General features: G+C 39.9%; 1 protein-coding gene across 2 annotated transcripts in view; it reads right to left on the bottom strand.

Annotated features, from left to right (window-relative positions):
• Positions 1–14,781, bottom strand: part of LOC120319355 — a 34,219-nt gene extending 19,438 nt beyond the window's left edge. The window contains exons 1-5 of one of the 2 annotated variants that reach the window (XM_039368136.1): positions 14,172–14,781; positions 9,056–10,107; positions 6,382–6,609; positions 4,110–4,337; positions 3,169–3,196 (exon numbers count right to left, since the gene is read on the bottom strand). In XM_039368136.1, the coding sequence (XP_039224070.1) occupies positions 3,169–3,196; positions 4,110–4,337; positions 6,382–6,609; positions 9,056–9,961 (1,390 nt within the window). In that variant the 5' untranslated portion in view covers positions 9,962–10,107; positions 14,172–14,781. The remainder of the gene's footprint in view (positions 1–3,168; positions 3,197–4,109; positions 4,338–6,381; positions 6,610–9,055; positions 10,108–14,171) is intronic. The other variant, XM_039368137.1, reaches the window with a different exon arrangement.
• Between the last annotated feature and the right edge of the window lie 2,378 nt (positions 14,782–17,159).

The following is a 17,159-nucleotide window of genomic DNA, read 5'->3' as shown; positions in this document are numbered from 1 at the left end:
ATTTTTCTTTCTTAGCCATTTTACTTGGGGAGAAGTCAGCATAAGTAAGAGCAAGTCACTGATAAGCCAACATTTGTCTCAATGGGCGTTTAGCCTCATCAAAGGGGAAATAAATTATGAGGGGTCCTGGATACTCTCTGAACTTGGTTGTTTTCTTGCAGATATTTCATTATCCAAACTACATTATTATTTAAATCAATTATTTTTGCTTCTTTGATATACCAAACAACATATTTCACATTTAATGTACCTGTTATAAATGAATCATATATTTCACAGTTCAGGTAATTGAAGTGAGTGCGTGCGTGAGTGATTTAAAGCTCCCCACCCCCCCCCCAAAAAGCTGGGGGGGGGGGCAGAAAAATAATAGAAAAATGCATAAACTTGAGAGAAAACAAGAACTGAGGACAGGAATTTATTACAGTAATAGACTTGCAAGAGAGTTTTACACAGTATCTTATTAGAAATAAGGAAAGGTCCCTTCCAACTCTGTTATTGTGAAACCTTCAAAAACAAGGAAAAAAATAAATTTACAAAATAGCTTTTTTTTTCCCTATCCCGGCAACAGAGCTAAAAACTAGTGTGCCTATGCTGCCCTCTAGTGGATAGCTTTGCTAATAATTTATAATTTGCTGTATGGGTAGCTTATTTTATTTATTTGTCATATTTATTTGCCGTCTGTCTCTCCAGGCAGCTTGCAATAACAAAAAAGGAATAAAAATGAAAGGAGTGTGAACAGAACAGAAGTAACATAATAGAACAATAAAATAAACAATGACAACCACAGCTGGCACCAGAATTTATTTTGCTAAACAAGGTGGCGGTTAAGTTAGTCATGACAAATTTTATGACCTTTCGGCCAGGGTTGTTAAGCAAATCAGTGTGGTTGTTAAGTGAATCACCCAGCTGTCAAACGAATCTGGCTTGTCCCATTGACTTTGTTTGTTGAAAACCAACTGGGAAGGTTACAAACGGTAGTTATGTGACCTCAGCACATAATTTAATTCTGATGAAACTCCTGCAAGTTTAGACTCAGAGAAGAAAACCATACTTGAAGTTCAGTTGGGCTAGTCTCATGGGCCAGGTGTTCCTCATGCCTGCTGTACTTCTGTCCTATTTGCAGAATAGCAATAGCACTTAGAGCAGTGGTTTTCAACCTTTCTAATGCTGCAACCCCATAATTTAGTTCCCCATGTTGTGGTGACCCCCAACCACTTATACATCACTGGGTGCCAGGGGCGTGGCCAAAGAAAAGGGGGAAAAAAATGGCTGACAGCCTTGTTTGGTGACCCCCGTGAAATAGTCGTTCGACCCCAAATGGGGTCCGGACCCACAGGTTGAGAACCACTGACTTAGAGTTATATACCGCTTCACAGTGCTTTTACAGCCTTCTCTAAGCAGTTTACAGAGTCAGCCTGTTGCCTCCAACAATCCAGGTCCTCATTTTACCGACCTCAGAAGGATGGAAGGCTGAGTCAACCTTGAGCTGGTGAGACTCAAACTCCTGGCTGTGAGCAGAGTCAGCCTGCAATGCTGCATTCCAACTACTGTGCCATCACAACCAGTGGTGGGATTCAAATATGGAACAACTGCTTCTCTGTGTGGATGCTGCTTCCGGAAGTCCATGCTGGGCCTGGGCAACAAAAAAATTAGCTATCGGTTCTGCCGAAGTGGTGTGAACTGGCTGAATCCCATCACTGACCACGACGCAGTAAATAATTAATAAAATCAATCCATCAGCTTACATCCTGCTGTGCCTTTTCTTCTCCTACATTATACCTAGAAGGAAACAATTCTGTGTACTTTGGGCAGCATCCAACTACTTTCCTGCTCATCCCCAAAGGCTGCAAAGTTTTAAAATCTGTTTCTGTTTCAGATTCTTGTTACTTAAGAAGATGAAATGTACACTAACTAAGTGTGGATATGGCATTTCCAAAATAAAGAAAAGACAAGCACCTAAAGCTAAGTAATATCGAGATGGGCAACATGCTTACTTATCATTATTTCCCCCCCAAAAAAACTGTAATTTTGGATGAGACAAAAGAACTAGCACATCCTGCTTTGAAAGTTTACAAGGATAGAGTCTTCTCAGTGGTGGCACCTCTGGCTGACTTCTTTTTCACTAAAGACCTTACATCTGGGGGAAAAAGCCTGTGGATAGCATTGACTAATACTTCCCCCTTCACATTTGCATCTTTCTCTCTCTCTCCTTTCTATCTTTCAAAAGTCATATCCATAATTTCTGATTAAAAAGTCATATTCATAATTTCTGATTAAAAAGAAAACTTGCTCATTACTTATTGAAGGTGTCCCCCCCCCAAATGGAGACAAAATGTTTGCAGCCAAATCGCCAAGCTCGGAGATCAAACTAACAGCCCAGCTACCACCCAAACTACTAATATTCAGACACATCTCAAAAACCTCCCTGGTTGGTTTATTTCCTGCTTGAAATTTTTATCTTGATTGGAATCTTTTATCTAGCTCTGATTTAGTATTCTGTTTTTATTATTCTCTTGTATTCTGTTGAAACACATGTTTAATCTACAATATATATGTATTTGCAAACCGGCGTTGGCATCTCTCTATGTCAAAATACAGAGGAAAATATTTTAATAGAGATTTATCTCCAAATAAATTTTGAAGATTTTTCAAGTGACATTAGAAATCAAACTGGAATTAATATATAGATGGAATTTAAACTGTCTTTAACTCTTTAGCTGGATCCACATACACTTAATTGGTTTAAATATACTGGCTGTATTCACACCATATACTATTTGATTAATTTTAATCTTGGTTATTTTTAGTGATTAGCATGTTTTGCAATCTACCCTGTTCAGTTTGTTCATAATTCAGTATATATATATTATAAACCCAGAAAATTAGTTGAGATAATAATCAGGTTAAGCATGTTGTATATATTATTTAAATCATTCCCATATTTTTTGATAGTTGGAGAAGTAAAGAATATCTTTGTCCATTGCATGACATTTCCTTAGCATATAACGATAATCATAATGTAGCACAGTTGAAACTGGGCTTGTACAGGACATCTGCAAGCCACATAAGTCAAACTAATGCACTGTGTGTATGGAGTAATAACAACCACATTTCCAGACATCTGTGCTGTGTTTCACTGATACAGCAGTGAGAATTGCAGGGTCTTACCTGCAGCAAAACAGACAGAATCTTCTATCTGTTAAGACAAAAAGACATTAAATGAAAAATAAAGATATCCGAGTACTGGCACATTTACATTCTTGTCTATTTAAAAATGGAATCATTTATTTATTAAACTTATATGCCACTCTTCTCACAATATAGAGTGACTGATATCCAGAAATTAAGCATCCTATTGCTTATTTTAATTTCTACATGACTTTGTGTTGTTCAGGTTGTAGTGTTCGGTCACAAAGCTCAAAAGAAACGCATCTATTACAGAATTAGCTTACGATGGTACACCCAGAAAAACATTGTAACCTGAGCATTAAATATGCAGGGAATCAATATTGTATTCTTACGCAGACCTAATCCTTTGCAATCCCAGATTTATGAGCTTGTGGAGAATTCTGAGTTTTGAAATCGAGGTATCTAAAGTGTGCAAAGGTTTGAAAAATCCAATCTGGGTTGCATTTCCTTCTTCATCTGAAAATCCACATGGATATAAATGTAGTCCTCAGCTTACAACTGAGCCCAAAATTTCTTTTGCTAAGCAGGACTCTTGTTAAGTGAGTTTGTGCCCTATTTTACGTCCTTCCTCACCACAGTTCTTAAGTGAATCGCTGCAGTTATTAAGTTAGTAACACAGTTGTTAAGTGAATCTGGCTTCCCCACTGACTTTGCTTGTCAGAAGTTTACAAAAGGTGATCACATGACCCCGGGACACTGCAGCCGTCATAAATATGAGTCAGTTTCCAAGCATCTGAATTTCGATCATGTGATGCTACAATGGTAGCAAGTGAGAAAAACGGTCATAACTCCCTTTTTTTCAGTGCCATTATAACTTTGAATGGTCACTAAATGAACTGTTGTAAGTCGAGGACTACCTGTATATATATATATACATACACACACATATTCCAGAACCATTTGATGCCCATGATGGTTACCGGACATGGCAGAATCCATCCTGGAAGGGGCCTGATTTGCACCAGCTTCATCCAAGTATTGGGAAAGTTTTTCAAGAACCGATTAACTTCCTCCAGCAAGATAAGGAGCCATTCCCACATCACAACTGGACCTGCATCTACTGGCTGGAGGATGGGAAACACAATGGATTCCAGGAAGGACCCATAGAAGGTTCTGAGACAGCTCCAAACCATGTTTCGAATAGCCTGCTGGGAAAGCAACATACATAGGACGATTGGAAAAATTAGGCCAAGGATTCTGCCACAGTTGCTAAGTGAATCAATGCAGTCATTAAGCAAATCCAGCATCACTCCTCGACTTTGCTTATTAGAAGCCAACTCGGAAGGCCACAAATGACAATCACATGACCCCAGGATGCTGCAACCATTGTAAATATATGCCGGTTGGCAAGCGCCTAAATTTTGATCAAATGGTCGTGGGGATGCTTTGAGGACCAGTTGTAAATCACTTTTTTCAATACTGTTATAACTTTGGTCACTAAACAAATGTCTGTAAGTCAAGGACTCTCTGTATTTGTATTGGTTTGAAATGATATTAACCATGCAAAAAAAAAAAAAAAGAGCTTGTGTTTTTCTAACCCATGGCAAAGAACAACACCCAGAAATTTTGTTGATTCATCTGTAGATAGTTAATGGCATCCACATGGCTTAATGAGTCAAAAAAGTGTTAGTTTAATCTAGCAAAACACGAACATCAAAGTCTGACTCATCCAAGTACAAAATGTACACATCTGCATACAGTTAGTGTCCCAGACAGAAATTAGGATGATCAAAGGATGGTTTCAACTGGATTACTGAAGTCCAGTACACTGGACTGTACACAATGCACATAGAACAGTACACAATGCACACATCTGCATACGGTTAGTCCCAGACAGAAATTATGATGTTCAAAGAATGATTTTGACTGGATTAATTCCAGTACAGTACACTGGACTGTACATAACACACACGGTACAGTACACAGTGTCAAGAGCCGAGGTGGCGTAGTAGTTAGAGTGCAGTACTGCAGGCCACTTTAGCTGACTGTGTTCAACAGGTCAGCGGTTCAAATCTCACCAGCTCAAGGTTGACTCAGCCTTCCATCCTTTTGGGGTAGGTAAAATGAGGACCCAGATTGTTGGGGGCAATGTAAATATAGATATACATTGCTTACTGGTGTACACTGCTTAGAGAGTGCTTGCACTTAAAGGGTATATAAGTCTCATAAATAAATAAATAAATAAATAAATAAACATCTGCATATAGTTAGTCCCAGACAGAAATTAGAATGCATAAAGGGTGGTTTTGACTGGATTAATTTCAGTACAGTATACTGGGACTGTACACAATGCACACAGCACAGTATACAATGCACAATTTGCATACAGGTAGTCCCAGACAGAAATTAGAATGCTCAAAGGATGGTTTTGACTGGATTACATCCAGTACAGTACACTGGTTTGTACACAACACACACGGTACAAGTACACAGTGCCCGCATCTGCAGTTAATCCCAGACAGAAATTAGAATGCTCAAAGTATGGTTTTGACTGGATTACTTCCAGTACACAATGGACTGTACACAGTGCACACAGTACAGTACACAATGCATGCATCTGCGTATGGTTAGGCCCAGCCAAAAATTAGGATGCTCAAAAAATGGTTTTGACTGAATTAGTTCCGTCCTTTCAATCTAACTAGTAGTGTTATTATGAGGACAGTATAGGAAAATGGCTACACATGACAACACGGGAGGAAAATCTCTTGAAAGATTTAATAAAGGATGAAAAATGAGGTTCTTGGTGCTCTCTGAGCTTGGTGGTTTTCTTGCAGACATTTCTTTACCCAACTAGGTAACATCATCAGTACTAGTACCGAACATCATCAGACCTAGCTGGACAATGAAACGTCTGCAAGAAAACCACCAAGCTCAGAGAGCACCAAGACCCTATAGTTCAAACCCTGAGTTATAAATATTCTATCAGTAGAATGAAAAGTAGAGGACAAGTATATAAAACCTCCCCAGATCTGGAAAGCTTGAATAGAATATCAGAAGAAAAATGAAAAGTAGAAAGCTCACTATCAAAGATTGGTAAAAAAAATCTGAGGAAGGAAGGAAGGAAGGAAGGAAGGAAGGAAGGAAGGAAGGAAGGAAGGAAGGAAGGAAGGAAGGAAGGAAGGAAGGAAGGAAGGAAAACACACAGAGAAGACAGATATTGGGCGTCAACATGATAGCTTCTGTCCTGTTTACCTTATGAGCTTCTTTAGATGTCCGCTGCAAATCATCAAACCTTACTAGGTATATCATTCTGCAGCCAAGCTCTGGAAAGGCTGAACCTGCCACCGAAAGAATATCTCCTGGACACAGGTCACTGCATTGGGGGACAATCTCCAGAGCCTTCTGGATGATGGCATGGACTCCTGATCCCCAGTCCAGCCCATCAGGATCCAGAACCAGGGGCAGAACCACCACGTCTGCCTGTCCACAAAGAAAAAATGCTTTAACTCAATTAGATATTCATAGTAAAAGATGCAGGTGCTCGGGAGCCCAATTTCTGACTTATCATGGATGTTTTACGCTTTTCGCTTGTGGTAAGTCCCCAGAATCGTGAGGTGACATATAAATTTAATAAAAAAAACATCTGCTCCTCAGTTCAGGGCTCCAACACAAAGGAAGGTTGGGGTCTTCTCTTGCCAGTTGCAATTCCTCCAAAGTATGTCCTCCTCCATCGTGTTAATATAAGAGGGTGTACAAAATTATGAAAATGGAAGCTTGGTATGTTTTAAAAGTAGCTGTTTTTTTCCCAATTCAAAAAAAAATAAAAGCTTGGGAGCCTAACTTGGAACAGCATCTGGGAAGAAGTTCCTTAATCTTGACCAACCTAACGCTCCCATTTATGAGGCAGTTAGTAACTACCCCCTAATTACTAACTCCTTCATAAATGGGAGCTTTAGGTTGGTCAAGATTAAGGAACTTCTTCCCAGATGCTGTTCCAAGTTGGGCCCCCAAGCTTTTTTTTTTTTTTTTTTTTTGAATCAGGGGGAAAAAAGGTCATTCAGTAACTAATTCAACTATTAATGCATATCATAACACTTTTTGGTTGTGGTTTGAGTAACTGTTGTTGCACAACATATGAAAATCATAAGCTCTTTTTTTTTCTTTGAGTGGTTTCTACCATTACTCAGTCATCACCATGACAACCGAAAAGCTATTTACCTCACTTTTATCCTGCCACAATGATTGTGGGATGACTATTCAGAAGCTGTAAATCTCTAATGAGGAAACGTCTGTAGACCATTATTCATCTACTTCAAATCATCTGACGAAAATCCTGGTCTCCCACTTGTCTAATCCTGTCTTTATCTACTTGTTTATTTATTACGCATGTTTCTGTGCTGTCACAATCAAAACTAGCATCAGGAGCTCCCAGAGAACCTGTCAAAAACAATGCAAGTTTGTTCAAGTAAAACCTAGTGAAACTTTTTTTTTTTTACAATTACAGCAAACACACACTCATTTTACCTGTCCATGTTATTTTTCCATTTCTCTTCCTGTTCCTGCCCAATAAGTACAGGCAGTCCTCAATTTATGACCACAACTGAGTCCAAAATTTCCATTGCTATGCAAGACCCTTGTTAAGTGAGTTTTGCCCTATTTTACGACCTTTCTTGACACAATTGTTAAGTGAATTACTACTGTTCTTGAGTTAGTAACACAGTTATTTTTTTAAGTTTTTTTATTTATAATGCAGTTTAAAAAAAAGTGGACATAACGTAACATTCCAGTGTGAGTATGTCTAACAATTTGTTCCTCTTCTTACATATGATTCTTTATCTTTCTATATACATACATATTTTTCTATACAATATCTAATTTATTTCTCTATTTACTAACCTAAAATTATATATATTTCTATCTTGACACTAAACTATAACCCAGACAGTCCTCCTTCATTCACACCAATAGTAGAATTTGTCCCATATTTCAAAATAATCTGACTCAGTCTTGTCCTTCATTTCCATTGTGAGCCTGTCCATATTGGCACACGATGGTATTTTGTATAGTATCTCTTCTTCTGTTGAGGTTTCTTTATTCCTGCAACTTTGTGCATACGCCAATCTAGCAGCAGTGAGGATGTGTAACATCAGGTAAAATATCCCTTTATATTTCTGTGTAGTTATGCCTAACAGGAAAAGTTCTGGTTTTAGCTCTATCTCTATCATTAATATTTCTTCCAGCCATTTTTTTTATCTTATTCCAAAAATCACAAGCTTTTGAGCACTCCCACCACATATGGTAGTAGGTCCCTGTTGCCAATTTGCATTTCCAGCATGTAGATGAAAAATTTGGACCCATTTTGGCTAACCTTATGGGTGGGAGATGCCATCTATAGAACATTTTGTAGAGATTCTCTTTGTAGGAGGTGGCCAGAGCGAGCTTCCTGTTTCTTACCCATAATTCTTGCCAGATGGAGTTAGTAACACAGTTACTGGCTCCCCAGAGGTGGTTCTGAGAGCCAGTAAGTGAATCTGGCTTCCCTATTGATTTTGTTTGTCAGAAGGTCACAAAAGGAGATCACATGACCCAGGGATACTACAACCGTCATAAATACAAGCCAGTTGCCAAGCCTCTAAATCAGTGTTTGTCAACCTTGACCATTTTAAGGCATGTGGACTTCAACTCCCAGAATTCCACAGCCAGCATTGCTGGCTGTGGAATTCTGGGAATTGAAGTCCACATGCCTTAAAATAGTCAAGGTTGGGAAACACTGCTCTAAATTTTGGCCACGTGATGCTGCAATAGTCATAAGTGTGAAAAGGGATCATGAATCACTTTCTTCAGTGTCGTAACTTCAAAAGGACATTAAACAAATGGCAGTAAGTCAACTGATTTTTTTGGAAAAAAAACCCCAACAGATACTTACTTTTTTCTTTTCATCAGGACTGGTCGCTACCTCAATCTTGGTGGACTCTAAAGACAATAGCATGTTTCTTAACTTCTCTGAGTCATCTTTTCCAGAAGACCAGTGCTTCTGACATTCCTTGTACAACAGCATAGTGGCATGTCTGTCTTCAGAGACCACATGAAGGCTTTTCAAGGGACCGACAGGATGTTTTTTCCTAAAGGCCTCCGTTCCTAGAACTATTACCTCAGCTTCAGTTGTAGAGATTGTACTGCCTGAGTAGGTTACAACTACAGACTGGAATCCTTTCCGCGAGGCGGCGTCCAAGGCCAGTTTCACCATCCCAGCTGCTAGTCCAGCTGTTGGTGGACATGAAAAGTGAATGTCCAAATTCGTATAAAGAGACCTTTCTGGGCTCCACACCCTCTGAGCAAACACGGCATTTCCACTGTCCAGACCACCGTTGGTGCCGATCCTCACCACAGCATCTGCCCTGATGTGAGAAGCTTCTCCTTCCCAAAGGAAAAGATGGGATCCCTTCTGGAGTTGGAAGAAGCCAGCAGCTTTGAGGTGTGGAACATCTATCCGATTGACTTGAACCTGGGAGCCTACTAAAATGAGCAATTTGCTGATGGTTTCTTTGGCTCTCGGAACCACCTCTGGAGAGCCAGTGAAAGAGATGACTGGTGAATCGCTTTGGAGGGCTGCTGAAACCTTAACTTCCCAAAGGGATGGAGAGAGGATTTCCAGAAGCTGTTTCCACAACCTTTGCTCTGCAAGAGTAATGAACAGAAGCTCTGTTGTTTCAGATGTTTTCCTGATTGGATTTTCATGTCTAAGCCTGCTTGGCACTTTTTCATCAGAGACCACCTGAAGTTCACCTCTTCGAACTAGACTTGATGGCCCCATCTTGAATTCTTCATTCATTCTGGCCTTCCACAGTACCTTAGCAGCTGCTACAACCTTTTTTTCTTAGATAATCCTCTTGCTAAAATTATTCAAATAACAATTCACAGCTTGCTTGGCCTGAGAAAGCAGCGCTCAACTCCTTTCACATCTGCCCAGTTGATTTCCTGAAAGAGAATAACAGTCTAGGAATAGTCTTCAAGGGAAAGACACAAAGATTTAGCAAAACCCACATCAAAACATTTACTTGGCCCGTGACATACAGGTAGTCCTCGACTTATGACCACAATTGAGCCCAAATTTTCTGTTGCTAAGCAAGACAGTTGTTAAGCGAGTTTTGCCCCATTTTACAATCTTTCTTGCCCCAGTTGTTAAGTGAATCACTGCAGTTGTTAAGTTAGTAATACAGTTAAGTGAATTTGGCTTCCCCCTCGACTTTGCGTGTCAGAGGTTTGAAAAAGTGATCACATGACCCCTGGCATTGCAACTGTCATAAACACGAGTCAATTGTTAAGTGTCTGAATTTTGATCGTGTGACTATGGGAATGCTAGAAAGGTCATAAGTGTGAAAAATGGTCACTTTTTTCCAATGCTATTATCTGTTCAAGCAAATTGTTGTAAACTGAGGACTATCTGATAGCAGATAGTTTGCTAGTGGATAGTCCTATCTATTTCCCAGTCACAGAAAGCCAGATGTTGCCAGTCTTTGATCTATTAGGATAAAGAAGTTAGACCAGTGGTTCTCAACCTGTGGGTCGGGACCCCATTTGGGGTCGAACGACCATTTCACAGGGTTCGCCAAACAAGGCTGTCTGCCATTTTTTCCCCTATTCTTTGGCCATGCCCCTGGCACCCAATGATGTATAAGTGGTTGGGGGTCACCACAACATGGGGAACTGTATTATGGGGTCGCGGCATTAGAAAGGTTGAGAACCACTGAGTTAGAGGAAAAATAAAATAGATGATAATTGCAAGGCCAGGTCAGACAGATTTTTCCTTGGGTGGCGGAATGGAGTGTGCTGATTTTGGTCTTATGGTAGGAAGAAGAAAGAGTCTGCTGCTTAAAGCAAGGATGCACAACTTCTATCACCTCAAAGATAGCCCAGATCTTGTGAGGAACTTCAATGGCCGCCCTTTAAACAAGGTTGGGGGCCAAAGAAAAATCTTTTTGGGGTGTAAAGCATTTGAAGGGTGCAAAACCTCTATCAGCTCAAGGACAGCCCCAGGTTTTGTGAGGAACATCAATGTCAACCCTTTAAACAAGAGTGGGGGGGGGGCAAAGAACCATTTTTGGGGGGTGTGAAGCAGTTGAAAGACAAAATGGATTCTTTAAGCATCAGCAAAGTATAAAGATCCATTTTGTCCCTTAAAATCCCCCAGTGCACTAAAAGAACTGAAAACGTTGGCTGCTCTGGAAAGATCTGGGAACCACTAAAAGGATGGTTATGCTTTTAAATCCCTCCCCCTCCAATATTACAGGAAGGCCATGCTTAAATAAAGTCAGTGACGGCATCTATTTCTGGAAAATGTGTGCATCAGAGCGGCGCATTTACTGTTTTCTAATAGCCTCTTCCTCCATTTCAATTTTAGGAGCTACAAGAAAGCTGGATCAAACTGGATTTGTAAATTTCATCCAACAGCCTGCTATCACCTTCTTGATTCAAACAACTCTGATCCATTCGTCAGGTTTTCCCAACTGGATATCTAGCAAATATATCTGACTACAGTTGCCGTGGTTCCTAAGTGACAGCCTGACGTATAATTTGGCTTTAAAGAATTGGATTAACATCTGATGGAAAGTTTTCCTAGATGAATTCCAATTTGTCATCTTTCCCTATCTCTTTTCAGATTGCATAGATCTGTTTTATTGTTCACATGCCTGGTCCTATCGCGACTGTTTGATTTTATTATCTTGTCCAATTTTATCTTCAAAATAACCCTGTGAAATATGCTAGGGGGGAAAAAAGCAGCAGAGCAACCAAGATTATCTTATTGTTGCATTGAAATTCACACATCAGAAATCTCTTGACTCCAGACTCACACTTTACCCACTGCATCCTATGAATTCAGTTCATCTATCGTCCCAAGGCAGGTCTTGTGAAAATGTCGTATAATCAATCCTTGACTTATAACCAAAAGCTCTAAGTGAGCCATGCCCGATTTTATGATTTATTGTTAAGTAAATCTCTGCAGTTAAGTGAATCATGTGGTTGTTAAGTCAATTAAGCTTCCCCCATTTGACTTTGCTTGTTGGAAGGTTGCAAATGGCAGTCACATGACCCTGGGATGCTTCAACCATTATAAATACACATCAGTTGCCAAAGGCCTAAATTTTGATCCTGAGATCCTGAGGGTGCTGTGACACTCATAAGGGCGAAGATCAGTTGTAATTCACTTGTTTCAGTGCTGTAGTAACTTCAAACCTACAACTAAATGAATGGTTGTTGCAGACTATGCATAGAGTGAATAATCCACAACTGGGCTGACAAGAACTAGCTAACTAACCCATAAACTAGGACCAGTTTGAGCCACTCCCTCTCTTTCAGCCTAATCTTTACAGTTATTAGTACCTTACAGAGAAAAATCACAGGAGCAAATACCATACACACCATTCTTGAACTCCGGAAGGAAGGAAGGAAGGAAGGAAGGAAGGAAGGAAGGAAGGAAGGAAGGAAGGAAGGAAGGAAGGAAGGAAGGTAGGTCTATTCAGGGGTAGGCAACCTTGGCTCTTTTATGACTTGTGGACTTCAACTCCCAGAATTCTGGGAGTTGAAGTCCACGAGTCATAAAAGAGCCAAGGTTGCCTACCTCTGGTCTATATATATTCCTCCAAAATCAAATTATATTATGCCCAACTTCATGTAGAAAAATACAACAGTCACTTTAAATGTACACTAAACAGCATACATTAAAATGAGATTTTGTTGTGTATAGCTCTCAAAGGGTAACCACCTCCAATAGACACTGCATAAACATGAGGAAAAATAAATAAAATAAATTATGCATATACCCCAAAACACATACATATGTGGTCTAGAGAAACAACACACTGTAGTTCAGATGTATACAGACTGTGTTGTTTCTCTGGGCCACATATGTGTGTATGTATGTGGGTATATGCATAACTTATTTTATTTATTTTTTGTCATATTTATGCAGTGTATATTGGAGATAGTTACTAGTAACTAGAGTACCTCAGGTTTGCCTTTTTTGGCATTAATTACTCTAATTAATCACTCTTTCCAAGAATAGAAAGTTAATGATCATAGATTATAACTTCCCTTTGCTTCCACTTACCTTCAGATCTAAGCTTCCCAACCCCTTTCCAACAAATTCAACTCTCTTAGCACGTCAGGAAGTTACCCACAGCTGGATAAAACTTGGTCTCTGCAGTTACATTTCCAAAAACATCAGATAACAATAGAGGTTTACCTCAAATCTTAACCTGATCCACAAATCAGCTTGCTGCATTTTTACTGAATGTGTCGTACAAACTTAGTCTAGTTAGTTTATGGTTAAGCATGTCACACAAATGTAGAAGATTTAATCTGAGTGGTTACTATCTCTGTTGAAACTTGGTCTTCTCTTTGAATTCTCAGTAGGGGTGTCAGTAGCCCGATGTGGCAATGACCATGCTTTAATACAGGGGTCTTCAAACTTGGCCCTTTTAAGACTTGTGGACTTCAACTCCCAGAATTCCTCAGCCAGTGTGCCTGGCTGAGGAATTCTGGGAGTTGGAGTCCACAAATCATAAAAGGGCCAAGTTTTAAGACCCCTGCTTTAATACTATAAAATCTTGTCCCCTCTGGCTCTCCCATTCAAACTATCTTCACCTGATAGACTTATCCCATGGTTGACTGAACCACAATTTCCCTCAACCTGATCTTTTGAATTTGCATAACATCTTTTGTTAAAATAGGTTTGCCTAATTTATGTTTAGGGGTGCTGTGCAAATCCAGCCTATTTTTTATTATTTGGGGGGGAGGGGAGCACAGATGTATCATTTTTACTAGCCCAGCCACAACATCCTTTCATTTTCATTCAGTCAACAAATTAAACTTTTCCTAGGGTGAAGAGGATATATGGTGGGATGTTTTCCCAAATAAGTTCTCAAGTCTGACTTTCAAATATTCAAAGCAGAAAAATCTGGCATTAGGAATAAACAGAACTACTTTTGCTAAGGATAGTTTCTTTATATATATATATATATATATTAAAGAATTCAACTCACCTTTTCATCCAGATTCTGCATCTGCCCAGAGCATTTAATCTAAGACACGCTCCCTTGCTACTGAGCCTTGATTGAAAGAATCAAGCAACTGAGTTTCTCAAAGTCTGTTTCTGCTGTGAAGCTCTTTCACTTTCTATTCTTTCTGCAAGAGCTTGTTTCATGTTGGGTGTGAGATTTTTCTTTCTTTTTCTTTTTCCTTTTTCTGTTTTTTTTTTTTTAAAGTGCCCTCTATTGATTTGGATGGGCCTGAGGAAAGTAGAAGATCCCAAAACAAATAAATAAAGGGGAAATCTCTCTTTTGCATGCCCGGACTTCCTCAAACTCCTTAAACTGGCACCCTTTCAAAAATCTGAAGCTGAAATGTATTTGCACAGTGATAAGCAAATGGGATAAGTACAAACTCCACAAAATAAGTGGTCAGGTTTAAACTTTTGGGGTTTTTTAGTATTTCCTGGTGAAGGGAAATATGTCTGTGTGACAGGATTTTGTGGCTGGGCCCGTAAAAATGATACCCTCCCCCCAAATAAATATCAAGAAAATGAGGCTATGAGCAGATTTATTATCATTATAGATAGTCCTCGACTTATGACCATTGGGATCAGAATTTTGGTCCAAGCAAGGGAGTCACTATTGTGAGAAGTCAGCCCCCCCCCAGAGAAGGAAATATTAAAAAGGGCAGAATATTATATTTCCTCAAAGGATCTTAAAGAGGCAGAAAAGCATGCCCAGTTTTTCTTAATAGCCCCAAGTTTCCCTCTCCCAAGCAGAAATCAGCTTTGTAGAAATGCAGATGTGATAATCCATTCAGGAAGGTTGGAGGCCCCCAGAGAGAAGCTTAGGAAGACAAAGACCCCTAAAATCTACATTGTTGTTGTTAATTGCGAAGTCGTGTCCGACCCCTCGCGACCCCATGGACAACGTTCCTCCAGGTCTTCCTGTCCTCTGCCATCTTCTGGAGTCCATTTAAATTCACGCCTACTGCTTCAGTGACTCCATCCAGCCATCTCATTCTCTGTCGTCCCCTTCTTCTATTGCCCTCAATCTTTCCCAGCATTAGGCTCTTCTCCAGTGAATCCTTCCTTCTCATTAGGTGGCCAAAGTACTTGAGTTTCCACTTCAGGATCTGGCCTTCTAAAGAGCAGTCATGGTTGATCTCCTCTAGGACTGACCGGTTTGATCGCCTTGCAGTCCAGGGGACTCGCAGGAGTCTTCTCCAGCACCATAGTTCAAAGGCCTCCATTCTTTGGCGCTCAGCCTTTCTTGTGGTCCAACTTTCACAGCCCTACATTGCAACTGGGAAAACCATGGCCTGGACTATACGCACTTTTGTTGGCAGGGTGATGTCTCTGCTTTTTAGAATGCTGTCTAGATTTGCCATAGCTTTCCTCCCCAGGACATACCCCACCCAAACTCTAAAACAGGACATAATAGGATTAACCCACAGATGCCAAAGGGCACACTTAGACTCAGGCTAAAGTTCATGCCACAGGAACAACTCCAAACAAAGGGCTCCAGAGGATATAAAAACTCACTCCCTGCATATGCTCTTTTTTCTTCCAGAGCCATCTTTCTGTCTGGCTCTCCTCTTCAATAAACCGCAACCTTCTTTCTAAAGCAGTCACCATGTTGTTTATTCCCGGCTTGGACTGAACCATGATGAAGGCTTTTCCTTCAGCACTATCAAGACTGTTAGAAGTTACTAGGGCACTGAAAAAAGTGACCTGTGACAGTTTTCCACATTAATGATCATTGCTACATCCCCATGGTCACTTGATCAAAATTTATATTTATGACAGATCCAGTATCCCCGGGTCATATGATCATCTTTTCCAATCTTCTATCAAACAAAGCCAATGGGGAAACCAGCTTTACTTAACAAACATGCTACTAATTTAACAACGGCAGTGATTCACTTAACAACTATGGCACGCACTCTCACACCACCACCCAGCACAGATCAACTCCGTAGCCAAGACACTCATCTCCAGAACAAAACGTTTAGCTGATGAACAACACCTAAAAACCGAACTACACACTCTCACTAATGTACTAACATCCAACGATTCCAAAGAAATAAGATTACCAACCTAATCCAAAAAGAAACCCCCACAAAAATCCAAGACAGAGAACAAGAAAACAGCAAAGCCCTCCTCCCATACATAAAAGGCACCACAGACAGAATCAGCAAGATCCTCCACAAACACAACATCAAGAAGCATTCTGCAAGAACAGAAAAATATCCACCATCCTAAGAAACCCCAAAGACAAAATTGAGTTAGAAAATCAAGGAGTATATGAAATCCCATGCACCGCTTGCCCCACCACATGCATCAGACAAACCAACAGAAGAATAAGTGCACGCATTGAAGAACACAAGAACTCAGTCAAAAAGAGGAACCAACTTCTTCCCTGGTCCAACACCTTAAAACCACAGGACATGAAATTGACTGGGTTTCAGAAATACATACAAGTTCATCTAGCATTAAGTACTCAGTCAAAGTGAAAGGATGCTTCATCATCTCCAGAGACAATGCCAAAAGCCAGCTGTATCTTCAAATGAACAGCCTCAAACCAGAGGACTTGGCTGTCTATTACTGTACGAGAGACACAATAAGAGGAAGTAAATCTGTAGCAAAGCAAAAACTGCCCATTTCACCCAGCAGCTCTGCAAATTTCTTTTGCAATAAAAATGAAGATTTTTTTTCATTAGGATTCTTCCTTCACATCTTCATCTTGCAGTCCAAACTTCTTCTTTTTATACCCATCTAATGAGTCCCTCAATTTCACTTTCAGTAGAGGTTGATATTTACTCAGTTCACTCATTCCTGAATCTTCCTCCCTCATGTCACTATGTACATTTTCTTTGGACTCAAACAATGTATTATTATTATTTTTTTAATCTTAGGATTCTACTTCCTCCTGTCACTTGAGGAACTTTTTTTTTAACTTTTCCATCAAATTCTACTGAGGTACTTACTCAGTTTTTCC

This window comes from Crotalus tigris, unplaced genomic scaffold (assembly GCF_016545835.1).
Source record: "Crotalus tigris isolate CLP2741 ecotype Arizona unplaced genomic scaffold, ASM1654583v1 scf7180000020643.66662, whole genome shotgun sequence".
In the NCBI taxonomy this organism is placed as follows: Eukaryota; Metazoa; Chordata; class Lepidosauria; order Squamata; family Viperidae; genus Crotalus; species Crotalus tigris.
The sequence above is the reverse complement of the archived record's forward strand: the minus strand, read 5'-3'. Positions and strand labels throughout refer to the sequence as shown.